This window comes from Narcine bancroftii, chromosome 1 (genome assembly GCF_036971445.1).
Source record: "Narcine bancroftii isolate sNarBan1 chromosome 1, sNarBan1.hap1, whole genome shotgun sequence".
NCBI classification, from domain to species: domain Eukaryota; kingdom Metazoa; phylum Chordata; class Chondrichthyes; order Torpediniformes; family Narcinidae; genus Narcine; species Narcine bancroftii.
In genome coordinates this window covers 57,014,616-57,031,185 of record NC_091469.1, presented here as the reverse complement: position 1 = coordinate 57,031,185, position 16,570 = coordinate 57,014,616, and the positions used below count along the sequence as shown (strand labels likewise).

At 37.9% G+C, this 16,570-nt stretch overlaps 1 protein-coding gene and 1 long non-coding RNA gene across 4 annotated transcripts in view; one reads left to right on the top strand and one right to left on the bottom strand.

Moving 5' to 3' along the window:
- Positions 1-1,629: 1,629 nt before the first annotated feature.
- Positions 1,630-12,656, bottom strand: LOC138758525 (uncharacterized). Its single transcript, XR_011354320.1, has 3 exons — positions 12,514-12,656; positions 4,326-4,395; positions 1,630-1,713 (listed from the first exon to the last, which is right to left on the bottom strand). It is a non-coding gene; the product is annotated as an uncharacterized lncRNA (long non-coding RNA).
- Positions 12,657-12,719: 63 nt separating this feature from the next.
- LOC138758514 (low-density lipoprotein receptor-related protein 1-like) overlaps positions 12,720-16,570 on the top strand; it is a 54,718-nt gene continuing 50,867 nt past the window's right edge. For 2 of the 3 annotated variants that reach the window (XM_069927531.1, XM_069927521.1), the window contains exons 1-3: positions 12,726-12,903; positions 14,027-14,146; positions 15,960-16,082. In XM_069927531.1, the coding sequence (XP_069783632.1) occupies positions 12,834-12,903; positions 14,027-14,146; positions 15,960-16,082 (313 nt within the window). In that variant the 5' untranslated portion in view covers positions 12,726-12,833. Of the gene's footprint in view, positions 12,904-14,026; positions 14,147-15,959; positions 16,083-16,570 lie in introns of all 3 variants that reach the window. The other variant, XM_069927539.1, reaches the window with a different exon arrangement.

Below are 16,570 nucleotides of genomic sequence, written 5' to 3'. Positions count from 1 at the left end.
TCTTCCGGACCGAGAAGACACATGTCATTAAAGCCACCCGGCCCTTCAAACATCTCAGTGTGGACTTCAAGAGGCCCCTACCGTCGACGAACAGTAACACTTACATTTTCACAGTGATCGATGAGAACTCCTGCTTCCCGTTCACTATCCCCTGCTAGGACATGACCTCCTCCTCAGTCATAAATGCACTGCACAGCATCTTCACCATTTTTGGGTAACCCAGTTACATCCATAGTGACCGGGGGTCCCCGTTAATGAGTACGGAGCTGAGGCAGTACCTTCTGGAACGCGGTATTGCTTCGAGCAGGGCCACTAGCTACAACCTGCGTGGTAACGGGCAAGTCGAAAGGCAGAATGCCACCATCTGGAAAGCAGTCACGCTTTCTCTCCAGTCCAAAGGCCTCACAACTACTCGCTGGGGGATGTCCTCCCAAATGCCCTACACTCCATTAGGTCCCTGTTATGCACTGCCACCAACGCTACCCCACACAAACACATGTTCTCGTCCCCACGGAAGTCGGATTCGGGATCGACCACACCAGCTTGGCTGACAGTCCCTGAACCTGTCCTGCTGAGATGTCATGTCCACTACTCAAAAAATTATCCCCTAGTCGACCGGTAACGCTGTTACACACGAACCCGCACTATGCCTATAATCGATTACCCGGACAGGTATGAGGACATGGTCTCAGTAAGGGACTAGGTCTAAGATTGTGACGTTCCAACCCCAACCTTCATCCAATCCTCCCCTAGGTTACATGCCGGGACAACGGGACCAGCAGCACCTCGCAGATGACAACAGCAGCAGATCGCACCAGCCCACGGCCAACAATGACTGTGGACTAGGCGAAACTGCACCCACACCCAGGGACCCCAGTGATGATACTCTGCCAGCTACCCCGATTCCAGCGCCATGGCGATCACGTTGGACAATTAGGCCTCCTGACCATTATGGCCCATGAACACTGCATGCTATACCCCCTTTTTTTTCCTCTTTCTTTCCCTTTTACTCACCCCAGGTCAGTTCCTAAAGAAGGGGTGAATGCGATAGTACAGGATACTATCGTCAATGTATATATTTACATATAGTAGTAGTGATTGGCTGAGAGCCATAGCCACGCCCACTGATAGGTCATAAAGGGCTGCTCCTAACCAGACCCAGGTCAGTCTGGACTGGTCGACCTCGATGTAATGCGCTCCAGTCTTTTGCTAATAAAAGCCTTGGTTTGAGTCAACAAGTCTGAGTCATTTGATGTGCTACACACGCTAACTCTTTATGGGCTCTTTCACCCAACTCATAATTACACTGTTTAGTTCTCTACAATAGCTTCCCAAATTTATAAGTTTGTAATGAATTATACTGTAATTTCAATTTAATTAAAAAAGCTTTCCTAACTTCTGTAGAATACCACTACAAATCTTTTTCCAAAATCTCTATCTCCTTCTCCAATTTATTAGTCTCAACCATATTTTTTTTTTTAATTTTAGCTGTGTAACTAATAATCTGCCCCTGCAAATAAGCTTTCAAAGCATCTTACAAAACAAATTTACTGTCAACTGAATCTACATTTAATTTCAAAATTTAATAAATTCAGGATTTATTAACAACATAGGATTAAATCTCCAACGATAAGGATTCTCCACTCTCTTGATGGCGGATCTCTTGAAAGGGGAGCATTTTGGTGAGAGTGACCACAACTTCCTTCAACACAGCTATGGAAAAGGACAAAAACAGTCAAACTAAGTAAGTGCTTAACTGGGGAAGGGCTAATTATGAAGGGATGAGGCAGGAGCGAGCGAGAGTAAATTGGAAATATGTTTAAGGGTGAATGTACAGAAGTAATGTGGAGGATATTTAGGAATCACTTGTGCAGGGTTCAGGATAGGTTTGTCCCACTGGGACAAGGAAAAAATGGTATGAAAAGGGAACAGTAGCTGATGAAACAGGTCAAACAACTAGTCACAAGGAAGAAGGAAGCATATATTAGATATAGGAAGCAAGAAACAAGAAGGGCTCATGAGAAGTATATGATAGCCAGGAAGGAGCTTAAGGACTTAGGTGAGCTTGAAGGAGGCATGAGAAGGCCTTGGCACGTAGAAAGAAATGAGCAGAACCCCAAAGCGTTCAATGCATATTTGAAGAACAGAATGATGACAAGATTGAAAGTGAGGGTGCCAAAGGATAAGGGAGGCAACATGTGCCTGGAGGGGGAGGAGATTGGGGAGGTCCTAAATGAAAAGGACCTTGGTCGAAATTGAACAGGCCTTTGTGCTGGACATGTGGAGTTTAATTAAGTGGAAGTACTGGATCTTCTTAAAAATATCAATATTGACAAATCCCTGGGGCTGGACATGGTATGCTGCAGTTTACTGTGGGAAATTATGTTTGAATCCACTTTGGCCACAAAGTGTTAATTGCAGATTTTGGCAGGCAATTTCAGACACAGGCCTAACCTTTATCCTGCATCAGACACCCACATAATGGTACCATTAGTTGTGCATTATACTGTTCTTCCTGAACCAAGTGAATTGGAGCTCAAAGCTCTCCATAACAATGACCATGGAGCACCATCACCAGAACATGCAGTTTTTCTGTTTGTTTAAACAATTTGAAGGGATTCTTGGAAATAGTGAGATTCAACATCTGTGGTTGCAGAATAGCAGCTTGGAGTGGAAGGTGTGGTGGGAGACCATGTAAAAAGTTGATGAGATGCAGAGGTACATGTCATTATCCTCAGGACTGGATTAGAGTAGTACAGAAAGTAGCATATGCTTCAGGCCCCGGATTTTCAAGGGCCCTGCATTTATATACTATGAATTATGAGAAACCTTTTTTCATTTTAATCTTTGTACAGCAGCTATGAGATACCATACTGATGGTCTGTGTTAATAACCTCCATTAAAGATGATAATTGGCTAAAATCGCTAACTTTAAATTTAATATTAGTGATTTTAGCCAATTATCACCTTTAATCAGATTCTCATAGCTGATGCAAAAAGATGAAAACTAAAATGGAAATAGAAATGCACCTTAGAGGAACAAAAAAATTATCCTCATCTCAGTCAACTGGCTGGTTTCGATCATCTACATGTCAGGGGAGCTGCATGCTGCAAACAGCAATGGGAAATGCAGAGTGGTTCCTGGTGCATAGGGAATTATGGGTAACGAAGACAGCCATTAATCCTGCATTGAGCAGGCGCCACAAGTAAGTTTTGTTTTTAAACGGGAGGGGAGGGGCAATTTCAATGCAAGAATAATTTCATTGCAAAATGTGCAAGTTTTAACAGGTGGGGGGGGGTGCAATTTCAATGCTTGCCATAGGCGCTATGTTCCCTAGATGTGCCACTGGTAATCACTGAATATACTAGAAAGCTAGCATCATTTTGTTAAGAATAATGAAGACTATTTCAAACTTACCAAAATGGACATGCAGGGTCAGCAACAGAAACTCTCTCAAGGTGAGGGGAGGGATGTGGAGTGCGTAGTAACACTTTCCCCTCACCATGCATGCGCCAGCCAGCACTATTTAGGATGATGCATGCACCAGCCAGCACAATTCAGGGCCCCTTTAAAATAAATGCTACAGGCCTCACAATACCTTAATCCGGCACTGATTATCCTCTACCATCTCCCTTGTCACCATCCAACGATTTGAGCAGCCCTTCCTGATGAGGCCGAGATTTTCATACAGTTCATCCTCCGAATCACATGCTTCCAATGAGGCCTCGGAATTTAAAACTATTCTGGGGCTTCATAACCAAAACATATACAATAATTGCCACACTATATATAGTTAAAGCAGGCATCTTTAGTCAGTGAGTATTATAAATTTAATACGGTACTATTTAATAATTTTATTTTCCCTGCCATTCATACTGCTATCAATGACACACTTGGAGGAAAAAAGTGCTTTCTCCCATTAATGCTGCTTGAACCAAAGGGATCCTTCAGCAAAACATGCTTGGATTTACTTAAAGGACAATGCTGTGTTCAAATTTATTGTTATCAAATAATTGTAAACTACAACTGAATGAAATGGTGTTCTTTGTCTTCCGAGTAAAAACATGCAAGCACATATAAAGTCACAGCACACATACTTACAAGTGATTTATAAGCATTAAATCCATAAAAATAAATAAATGTTGTTAAATAATAGTCGATTCTTGGAGGAATTGTATGAGCAGTTCATCAGTCTCACTGCCAATGGGAAGAAGCTGTTTCTCAGCCTGGTGGTTCTGGCTCTGATACATTATCTCTTTCCTGATGGGAGTAGCTAGAGGATGCTATGTACAGGGTGGTAGGGGTCTTTAACAATTTTGCTCACCCTCTTCAGACAACGATCCCAGTTGATCCTCTCTGCCACAAAACATTTGTCCACAATGCCAATCCCCCTGCTAATGTCAACAAAATAAGAATATTTCAATATATAAAATATTACTTTATATTGTTACATTACTTTAAGTGACAAATAGTTATCCCTTCTAGAGTATTAAACCAGTTAAATAGTCAACAGATTTGACCACATCTAGTAATAAAAGGAAGGTAATATTACCTTTAAAACACCCTTGACCCACAGTAAATGTGTGGATGCTTCTGATAGCCTGGCATACGTGGCTAGGTATAACACTGCCATCCCAGGCTACTTTCAAAGATTACTTAGTGTTTTAATCACTAGAATACAATTTTAAATAATTTGGCCCTTTAGAATAATTTAAATAATTATACTGATTCAAGGCTGCAACTACTTATGCAGAGGAGGATGATGAAGGAATTTCAGTACAGAAGAGGAAACTGGCCAAATTGGTACAACATACAAATGTCAACTTACTGAGGGAAAAAAAACACTTCCAAGAGAATATACAACCTGGCTCACAATTTATGTTAATGAATTTACTTAATTCATCAGTCTTAATGTTGAAAGAAGTGCTGTAAATGTATTTGTAATACAGAGAAATGCAGAATGAACTCAAGGTAGTCATAAGCTTGCGCATTTTTTCCATTTTACAGTTGGCAAAATTGACACAAAAGGAACAAAATTGATCAACAGATGGGTTATTACAAATGTGCATGCTCTCAGATGCATTTCTCAACTCCAGATGTAAAATAATCCAGAATATATAATCATTCATGCTGCCTGCAAAGTACCAATTTCAAGCCATAGACAGATATTAGTTTTTTGAATTTTCATCTCCAAGCACTAAACAAGTATTGAGGTAGATCTGCCCATTATTGACAATGTGTGTGTTTATACTAAGGACACCTCGCATCACCGCGATTTTTTTGTCCCTCGCATCACCGCGCATTTTAGGACTACCCGAACTGTTTCTACCGAGCGATGAATTCGCGGTGATGCGCGGCGATGCGAGGTGACCAAGAAGTCCGATGAGCAATTGAAAACCGCGGGTGAAAAATCGCGACTTCCGGTGAGTCACCCGCGGTGTTTCCACTGTAAGGTCGTCCCTCGCATCACCCCGCATTGACCACCTCAAAAGTAGGACGCCAGAGCACCTCGAATCGCCGCACATTGGCCACAACCGGATGTGTTTACAGTGCGGCCAGATTTGAGGTGTCACCACGCATCACCTCGCATCACTGCGCTTTTCCCGGCTCAGTAGAAACACCCCCAATGACTTGCATTTGGACACTGCATGTGTGAAGCCCCTCAGACTTCAACTGTCAATATACAAGAATATCAATACAATTGTTAAAATGTTTGCTGAGCTAGCCTATAATGGTCTTTCAGCACACAGAGAGGTCAGTGCAGGAATGCTCTTTGCTGGCACATTCCAGTCCGTGCTAAAGGACACACTGAGGATTAGTGCAGCCAACATAAGAGCGCCATAGTCAAAAGTCCTTCTGTTACCAGGTATCAAAGGGCTTAGACCAAGGGAAAGCTCCTCAAAGAGAGGGGGGAGCAATGACGAGCTGCCACAATGGTGGCAATGTTACTAAATAAAAATGAATGTAACAATGTACTGTAACAGGAATGTATGGATACAAAACTAAGGGTACGTAAAGACTTGGAACATTTTTCTGTTTGTAAAGAATTTATTATGAATAAAGTTTATTTAAAATATGAACATATATACCCTGTGATTATCCACTAATTAAACATTCCATTTGTTGCTCCTTTAAAAACTTACAGAAAGAAATAAAGAAAGTCATTGGCAAACAATATAAAAAAGATACTAAGAATTTTTATTTAATATTTAAAGAATAAAAGAGAGACCCGTGTTGACAATAGGACCAATAGAAAATTATGCTGGGAAAATTATAATGGGTTATAAAGAAATAGCAGAAGGATTAAATCAATATTTTATGTCAGTATTCACTGTGGAAAACATTAATAATATCCTTGACAGACAGAGGCTTCAGGGAGTAGAGTTGGATACAGTTAAGATTATTAGAGAAATTGTGCGAGGTAAATTGTATGGATTAAAGATAGATAAATCTCCTGGAATGGATGAGGTACACCCACAGGTTTTGAAAGAGGTGGCTTTGGAGATTGTGGATCCATTGGTGACAATCTTCCAGAAATCAATAGTCTTGGGTATGGTTCCAAGAGATTGGACCATTGAAAATGTAGTTCTGCTGTACAAGAAAGGTGGGAAACAGAAAAAAAGGAAACTATAGACCTACAAGTTTGATGTCAGTGGTTGGGAAGATACTAGAGTCAATCCTCAAGGATGAAGTTATGAAATTCCTGGAAATGCATAACAGGATTGGTCCTAGTCAGCATGGTTTTTTAAAGGGTAAATCATGCCTGACTAACCTATTAGAGTTTTTATGAATAAATCTCAGGTAGGATAGACAAAGGGGAGGCTGTGGATGTTATATATTTGGATTTTTAAAAAGGCTTTCGATAAGGTGCGGCATGTTAGGCTGCTAAATAAGATGAGGGCCCTTGGAATATCAGGGACGCTATTAGATAGGATAGAAAATTGTCTGTTAGGCAGGAAGCAAAGGGTTGAAATTAAGGGATCCCATTCAGGAGGGTTGCCTGTAACAAGCAGTGTTCCACAGGGGTTGGTCTTGGGGCCGCTGCGGTTTACAATTTATATTAACGATTTGGATTGTGGAATGAATGGTTTTGTGTCCAAATTTGCGGATGACACCAAGATAGGTGGCAGAGCAGGAAGTGTTTGTTTTTATAATTTTTTTTATTGCACCATCAATCATATCAGTAACAATATAGACACGTGTTCATCATCAAAATATACACACAGTGACGTTTCTTTTTTTCTTTTCTCCCCCTTCATCCCTTCCCCCTCCAAAAACCAATAAATAATAAAACACACAGAACAAAGGAAAACAACAAAAAGAAAAGAAGTCGTATCATCCACTTTTACATATTTAAATCTTATTGTGCTTGTATTCGTATCACTTTAAGAAATGGAGATTTGAGGTCGGCATTTTCTAACATATTTTATGTCTGGTTCCCAAATTTGTTCAACCAATGGATACTTGTCTTTTAGATTGTATGCAATTTTTTTTCGAATGGAATACACTTGTTCATTTCTCTAGACCACTGTTGTATTTTTAGGCTTGCTTCCATTTTCCAAGTTGTCATTATACACATTTTTGCTGCTGCGAGCGCTATCATAATAAATCTTTTTTGGGCTCTATCTAATTTTAGTCCTCATTTTTTGTCTCATATTATTTAACAGAAAAATTTCTGGATCTTTTGGTATATTATTTTTTGTGATTTTATTTAATATTAGGTTTAAATCTTCCCAGAAAGTTTTCACTTTTGAACATGTCCAAATGTTGTTCCAGTGTCTTTTTTTTTTATATACAGTGGAAGCATCTATTCAATGTTGTTGGGTCCCACTCTTTTAATATCTGAGGAGTTATATATAGACTATGTAGCCAGTTATATTGTATCATATGTAATCTAGTATTTGTTGTGTTCCTCATAATTCCTGTACATAACTCCTTCCATGTTTCGTTCTTTATCCTTATATTTAAATATTTTTCCCATCTTTGTTTAGGTTTATACCTTGTTTCATCCACTTACTTGTATTGCAGTTTGTTATACATGTTATAATTTTTTTTTTTTTAACCATCATTGTGTCTGTGATTAAGTATTCATAGCTGCTACTTTCTGGTAAGTTTTCAACTAATAGTATGCAAACATTGTACCTTGTGTTATTCCGTATTTATCTTTTAATTGCTCAAATGTGAATAAATTATTTCCCATAAAGGAGTCTTCTATTTTCTTGATTCCTTTTCTAGCCCAGTCATTGAAAACAAAATTATCTATTGTAAAAGAGATTAATGGGTTTTGTGTCAAATAATATTTTTGGTATTTGATAATTTATCTTTTTTCCTTCCATGTCCATTCTCTTCCATATTTTAAGTATATGACATGAATTTTTATATTGCACCAGCTTCTCGTCCCATTTATAAAGTACATGTTCCGGGACATTTTCTCCTAATTTATCCAATTCTATCCTCGTCCAGTCCAGTTTTTCTTCCATCTGATAAAAATCTGATAAATATCTTAACTGCACTGCCCTGTAATCATTTTTAAAGTTTGGTAACTGCAGCCCTTCTTGTTTGTATCTCCAGGTTAGTTTTTCTTTTCTTTCTTTTTTTTTCTCCATCTTTTTCTGAGCGCGAACGCAGTCCCCCACTACCACAAATTTTGCAGTCGAGTATCCCGCATTTGGGGACATCGCAGGCGTCAGCACACTCCCGGTTAGTTTTTCTAATGCTATTCTTGATTTTTTTTTTTAATCTTTCCATAAAAATTTCCTTATTACATTCTTTAGTCCTGTAAAAAAATTCCTCTGTCAAGGGAACTGGTAATGTTAGGAAAAGATATTGTACCCGTGGAAATACATTCATCTTAATGCAGTTAAAGTTAATGGCAGCTCTTTCCAATTCTCTAAATCTTCCTGTTTTTTTTATATATTAGCAGTTGGTAGTTTAATTTGTACAAGTGGTTGAGGTTATTATCTATCCTGATACCAAGGTAATGTACCGCCTGTGTTTGCCATTTAAAAGGGGATTCTTTTTTTACATTCTGTATAATCATCTTTATTCATTGGCATCTCTTCACTTTTATCAATATTAACCTTGTATCCCAATATCTCTCCATATTCTTTCAGTTTCATATAGACATTTTATTAATTTTTCTGGCTCTGTTAAATATTCTTTCTCTTTTATTCTTATTCCTTTTATCATAGTTTCCTTCCTTATCAGCTCTGCCAATGGTTCTATCACCAAGGCAAACAGGGAAGGGGACAATGGACATCCTCGTCTAGTTGACCTGCTCAAGTCAATCGTTCCACTCTACCCTGTTGAAGGTTTTATCTGTGTCTAACATAAGAGCTACCGTTGGAGTTTTATTCATTTGTGCTGCATTGATTAAATTAATAAATTTATAGACATTATCTGCTGCTCGTCTTTTTTTTTAAACAAATCTAGTTTGATCCTGCTTTACCAATTTCAGTACACAGTCAGTCAGTCTATTCACAAGTTGGTTTGCTATTCATTTGTAATCCGTGTTTAGTAAGGATATTGGTCTATGTGATGCTGGCGACAGCGGGCCCTTTCTGGTTTTTGGTATTGCTGTTTTACATGATTCGGCTAGATTTTGGGTCTCTTCTACTGGTTTCATTACTTCTAGAAGGGGCTAGGTTAATATGTTCTTAAATACTTTATATAACTCTATAGGGAATCCATCTTCTTCTACTGGTTTCATTACTTCTAGAAGGGGCTAGGTTAATATGTTCTTAAATTCTTTATATAACTCTATAGGGAATCCATCTTCTTCTACTGGTTTCATTACTTCTAGAAGGGGTTAGGTTAATATGTTCTTAAATACTTTATATAACTCTAGGGAATCCATCTTCGCCTGGTGTTTTATTGTTTGGTAATTTCATTATAGATCCTGTATTTCTTCAATTTTAAAAGGTTCTGTCAATTATTTGATCTTCTATTTGTAATTGTGGTAGTTCAATATTGGATAAAAACTCGTCAATTTTATCATTCTTCCCTGTACTTTCGATTTGATACAATTGTTTGTAGAATTTTTTTTTAATTTTCATCAATCTCTAATGGGTTGTACGAGATCTGCTCATCATCTTTTCTTATTGCTAAAATGTTTCTTTTTTTGCTAGTTTTGTTTTAAGTTTCCAGGCCAATATTTTGTGAGTTTTCTCTCCTAATTCATAATACCTTTGCTTTGTTTTCATAATATTTTTCTCCACTCTATGTTTGTAGTGTTTTGTATTTTAATTTTTGCTCTGCCAATTCGCTCTTTTTCTCTCTGCCTTCTCTTTTCACCAATTCCTTTTCTATAGTTCTTATCTCTTTTTCCAGCGGTTCTACTTCTCGGTTATATTCTTTTTAAATTTTAGTCATATAACTAATTATTTGTCCTCTAATAAAGACCTTCATTGCATCCCATAATATAAACTTATCTTTTACTGACTCTGTGTTTATCTCAAAATATGTTTTAATTTGTTGCTCAATATATTCCTGGAAATCCTGCCTTTTTAACAATATAGGGTTTAGCCTCCATCTATGTTTTCGGTAGAATATCCTCTAATTTGATTGTTAATAACAAGGGTGAGTGATCAGATAAAAGTCTTGCCTTGTAATCGGTCCTTCAAATTCTCCCCTGAATCTGCGCCAACAACAAGAACATATCTATCCTTGAATAGGTCTTACGTCTATTTGAATAAGATGAATATTCTCTTCTGCTTGGATGTTGTTTCCTCCATATGTCAATTAATTTCATATCCTGCATTGATTTTAGCATAAATTTGGTTACTTTATTTTTCTTTATTGATTGTCTTCCTGGTTTTATCTACCACTGGGTCAAGATTAAAGTTGAAATCCCACCCCACCCCCACCGTAGTAAGATATGCCCCTGTGTATCCGCTATCTTGCATGAATGGAGCAGGAAGTGTTGATGAAACTGTAAAATTGCAGAAGGATATAGACAGATTGGGAAACCGGGCAAAAATATGGTAGATGAAGTAAAATGTTGAGAAGTGTTCGGTTCTATATTTTGGCAGTGGAAATAAACAGGCAGAGTACTATTTGGATAGGGAGAGAAAATTCAATTCTCAAAGTTGCAAAAAGACCTGGGCATCCTCGTGCAGGTAAATCTAAAAGTTAATGCCCAGGTGGAATTGGTAGTGAAGAAGATGAATGCTATGCTAGCATTCATTTTAAGAGCAGAAGTGCATAAGAGTAGAGAGGTGTTAATGAGACTCTATGGGGCACTGGTGAGACCCCATTCAGGGTACTGTATACAGTTTTGCAGCCCCTATCTTAGAAAGGATGTGATGTTGTTGGAGAAGGTGCAGACGAGATTTACTAGGATGATTCCTGGAATGCAAGGGCTTGCATATGAGGAGCATTTGGCAGCTCTTGAGTTGTATTCGTTGGAGTATAGGAGAATGAGGAGGGATCTCATAAAGACACTTTGAATATTGAAGGTTTTGACAGTGAATGCCAAATAAGATGTTTCACTTGATGGATGAATTGAGGATAAGGGATTATAGTCTTAAAATTAGATGTTATCCAATAAAAAAAGAGAGGAAGAACTTCTTTAGTCAGATGGTCGTGGATCAGTGGAACTCACTGCCACACAAAGCAGTAGAGGCCAGATCACTGGGAGTATTTAAACAGGAAATGAACAAGTATCTCATTAGTAAGGGTATCAAGGGATATGGGGAAAAAGCTAGAAATTGGAACTAGGTGTGAGCATAATTCAGCTTAGAGTCAAGGAACAGACTTGATGGGCCTAGTGGCCTGCTTCTGCTCCTTTATCTTGTGATTGGCATTGTTATATTCAAACACAAATTTTGGCTGTTTCTTTTAAATTGCTTCATTATTAATGTGCTCCACTCATCATTCCTTTTAATCACATCCTTTTAGATCCCCTGATATCCTGTAATGCAAACATCAATAATTACACAAATTTTTTAAACACACTGGACACTTTTTTTTAAAAAAATGAACACATGGAGGTGGCTAAGTGAATTTTAATTAAAAAAACTAGAAACTATTTTCATTCTAAAGTCTTACTTCCATCCCAAAGAACTCCACAAGCACAAACAATCCCTGTAAATACATAACAAAATTTGAACTTTTTCAGTTTTAAAAATCTTGAAAACATTCCATTCTTAATGATTTTTTTCCCCCACATCCCCGTTGGTTTTATAGGACCATTAATTTGGTGTCGGAAATGTCTCAGTCAAATTGGATAAGCAATAAAAGTTTTTCCATTTACCATTGGAGAAAGGTTAAATGTTGGCCTGAATACTAGAGTCAGCTCACCTGCTCTTCAAGATATTTTCATACCGCCCAAAAGAGTAGTCGACATCATTTTAATGTTTTGTCTACCAGACCTTTCAAAGTTAAAGCAAAATAACCCTTTAGGACTCAGAAACAAAGCCCAGAGTCATGACTGCGATAAAGAATCGCTGTTCACCCCGCCTCTCCTTCCAACACTCAGCACCAACCCCGAATGACCAAAGTCTGATACTTACAGAATTGAAGCACCTTTGTGGAAAGTTTTCTCCGCCTGGTCCATCAACAGAAGAGTTATTTTGCTTAAGTAGAAGAAATATTCGCATTCACGGTCAACATTAAGTCAGGTTCGTCCCGCTCCCTGAAAGTAGCGGCCGGTCGGAATTTGTTTGATGAGACGATGACATTGGAATTAATTGGCCAATCAGTTGGTCGGATAGTCGAGGAAATGGGGATAAGAGGAATTGGTCGCAGCAAGTGCGGTGATACCATTGGGTGGTGAAGGACGGATTGCTATTCCTGGCAGGTTTGGATGCCTGCTTTCCACTAAAGCAGAGCTATGATCCCCTTTCGTTTAAGTTTGTTGCTGCAGCTGGTAGCAAATTTAAATGTGGCCAGGTTGGTAAACGGTGAGTCATTTCTTTCTGGTCTGTGAAATTGGGAATTAGTCTGGAGAAGTTCTACTTCGAGGCTAACAAAATTAGTAGAACATTCAGTTTTGTTGAAGCCAAGAAAAAGTCGACAACGTTTTGATTCTCCTATCCCCAAGTAAGGCGCAAACATAATTTAAAAACTTATTTTGTTAGGTTCTTTTTAAAGCTTAATTGAAGTTTTATTTTATTATCTGCATTTCTCTAATCTTTGTGTATACACACACCCAATATTTTCCATCTCCTCTGTGGGTGGTTTAGATGCAGGCTGGAAAACGATTGGTTTTAGAAAGTTTTCTTTAAAATAAAATCAAAGTATTTTCTGAAAGAATTCAACTTGATATTTTTTTTTAAATATCTTCTCAACTTGGGTATCTGAGATTTCAGTCAAAAGTTTCTGTAACCAAAAGTCAAACTTTTTTTTCGACATCGGTAGTTTTCCAGCAGTTTTGTGTATTTTGTTTTAGCGAATTGGATGCTTTCTATTGCTAACAGTTTTTGCTGCACTTGTGAAGTACATAATTTATCAGTGGGCCACTTAAAGTTTCTGGAACAGTTTCAATTTGGATTGGCTAATCAAGAACTTCTCGAACAGAGTTCAATAGTAGATTAGATATGCAATTCATTAACACATGTATTTTTAAAATGGTTTCCTTTTGTACCATCCAAGTAAGAGTTCAATAACTATGATTAACTTGACATCACTGTTGTGGCTCTGGACAACGTAAACGTGCTTTGTAGCAAAAAGGCAACTCTACTTCATTGGGCTGGAAAATGTAGGTTTGATTCCCTCCTGCGATAACCTAGACCAGACTTGTGTTCCCAAGGGTGTGTTTTGCTAACTTTGGTAAGGTTTAATCCAATTTGAAGGTTGCAACTCCCTTTTTGTTTACGAGCCAAAAGTTAAACTCTGAATGGACATTTTATTGCCTCTGAATCTCATGGAATCCATAAGCTTTATTTAAAAAAAAAACAGGTAATTCTTTCAAGAATTTGGTTTTACTGTTACTTAAAATCATTGATGAATGTTATCCGCTAAGTATGATTTTGACAATAAATGCAAAGCTGACTTGCATAACAATTTCTCTTGCATTTACTTAAGGCTTAACGACTTCCTGTAATGCATCACAATTTCAGTGCAAGAATGAACGTTGTGTTCCATTACTGTGGAAATGTGATGGGGATGATGACTGTATTGACGGAAGTGATGAAATTGGATGTGGTAAGTAATGGATCATGATGTGAATTAATGTACACGTTTAAACATAATTGAGGGAGGTGGAAGGGAGGATGTATTCTCAAGGGCAGTGAAAGATGTTGTGGTAAAAATAAAATTAGAATACTTGTCTCCTTGTCTTGATCTTTGCAATACTTTGACCTGGATTATTGAGCAAGGAATTGTAATACAAAATAATGAGCAGTGGTTTTTAACTTTTTTTCTTTCCACTCTCATACTACTTTAAATAATCCCTATGGCATAGGTGCTCAATAAAGGATTGCTTAAGGTGGTATTTGAGTGGAAAAAACAAGTTTGAAAACCACTGTTTTAATCATACTTAATTGTCTCATTTCATAGCTCCAAAGGAAATGGGCCAATGACAATTTTTCTCCACCAAAATATTTCTGTAGCAGTTGGGTGTGGAGCAGTGGTTCTCAACTCTTACCTTTTTTTTTTCCCACTCCTTGGCCATATCTAAACAGGACCAATTAAACTTCAAGTCACTACACCTCTGGTATTCAAGTTTTTTTAATGATGCATCTTTTCTAAATTAAAATTGGAAAATCCATATCTATTTCTCAGGGTGATTGGATGACCTTGTGTGAGGATAGTATGACTAAAATTGTGAATGTAAGATTATAGATTGGTTTATTATAATTTTCTTCATCTGTTGTACTTGAGCCTGGAGAAATTAAGGAAATGTTTATTTCTTCTGATTTGTGTTTTGGATGCCATAAACCAGTTGGTTCTTTTTTACGTTCTACTTCGTCATGTGGGAGGGTGAAAGCTTCTTGGAATAGAATTATATTTAAATTGAATAGAAACTATATTTAAATTGAAAATTTCACTGGATCCTATGTTACTTTTACTGGGTTTATATTAAGAAATTGAGTTTATAATTAAAATTGGATAAGTTTCAAATTGTGTTTGATATTTGTATTGGTTGTGGCTCAAATGTTTGGCAATTCCTTGGGGGTGAAAAAAAGAGACTAATTTGAGTATTCAATGATGGTATTTGGAAATTAGATATTTTTTCCCCCCCATTGGAAAATATAACATAATTTGCATAATAATTCTGTAGCGGTGGCTACACTGTTCCTGCAATAACACACAACTGGATGGGTTGAGCTCAGTGAGCAGACTAGTTTATTGCAGGCTGCTGGGCTCCACTTGTACTCCTAGCCCGGACCTGGCTGAGAAACGCACGGGAGGGCACTGACATCACCCGGACATCATGTGGTCCCCAGTGCAGGTTTCTGAGCCCTGTGCTGGAAGGGAAACCCCCCGATGGTGCCATTTTAGCCAGTTACCCCACTGTGTGGCTTACAAGCAGGGCAGGTTCACCTGCCTTTGTGGTGAGCCGCCACAATTCCTTCTTTGTTAAAACTTGGAGCCCATATATGAATTTGTAGTAGTTTTTCCCCACAATTGATGGTGTTGCCCCAAACCATGGCAATAATTGAAGGTGTTATTCAATCTCCTCTTCTATTCTCTTCTTTCTTTCTTTTGGGGTAGTTTAGATGGGGGTTGGGGTGGGGGGGTTATATCGGGTAAAATACTATTTATTTATTCATATATTTATTGTATGATTTATTATGATCAATAAATAACATTTTCAAAAAGATTCATCTTAAAACTTGGAGCTGATGTCTTGGCACAATTAGAACTGGTATGTAAAATTATTATTGGGAGTTCTCTCTTCCATGAACCAAGTTGTTTAAACATTATAGAATGTAGATTAGGGTATTTGTGTGGAGAAGCAAATGGATTAGAGGTTCAATCTTGCTATTTCAATCGTGTACATTGGTATTCACAGTTCAGACCACTTGTGGAACTTCTGATTTTGTGTGCCACAGCGGCCAATGTGTGATCAGTAAATGGCAATGTGATGGTACACCTGACTGTGAAGATGGGTCAGATGAAAGTCCAGAAGTCTGTCGTGAGTATAATGGAAGCTTTCTAACCTTGTTGCACCCAAGATTATAAAAACTGGCCCTCGAGCCTCTCCTGCCATTCCATATGATTTTGTGTGATTTGCCTCAACTCTCTGCCAGATTTTTTCAATTCCTTGGTTTTCAAAAGTTAACAATGTCTGCTTCATGGATCCAATAATCTAATATCCAACTCTCCAAGAGATTTACTCCCCTTTGCAAATCATTTTTTTTAAATGTCCATTATTGTGAAACAGTCTCCTCATTTGAACAATACATAAAAATGTTAGAGAAGCTCCATAAGAAATATTTATTAAAAAAAAAAGTCAACTTTTCAGGTTTGATCCCCTCAGGAATGTAGAAAAACAGACAGATGCCTTAATTTAAAAAGGAGAGTAGGAGGAGCACAGGCTAACAAGTAAGAGGGGATAGGTGGATACAGGTAGCAGGATAGAAGCAAAAATAGCTGGGGTGAATGTTGGTATTCTCTTCTTCA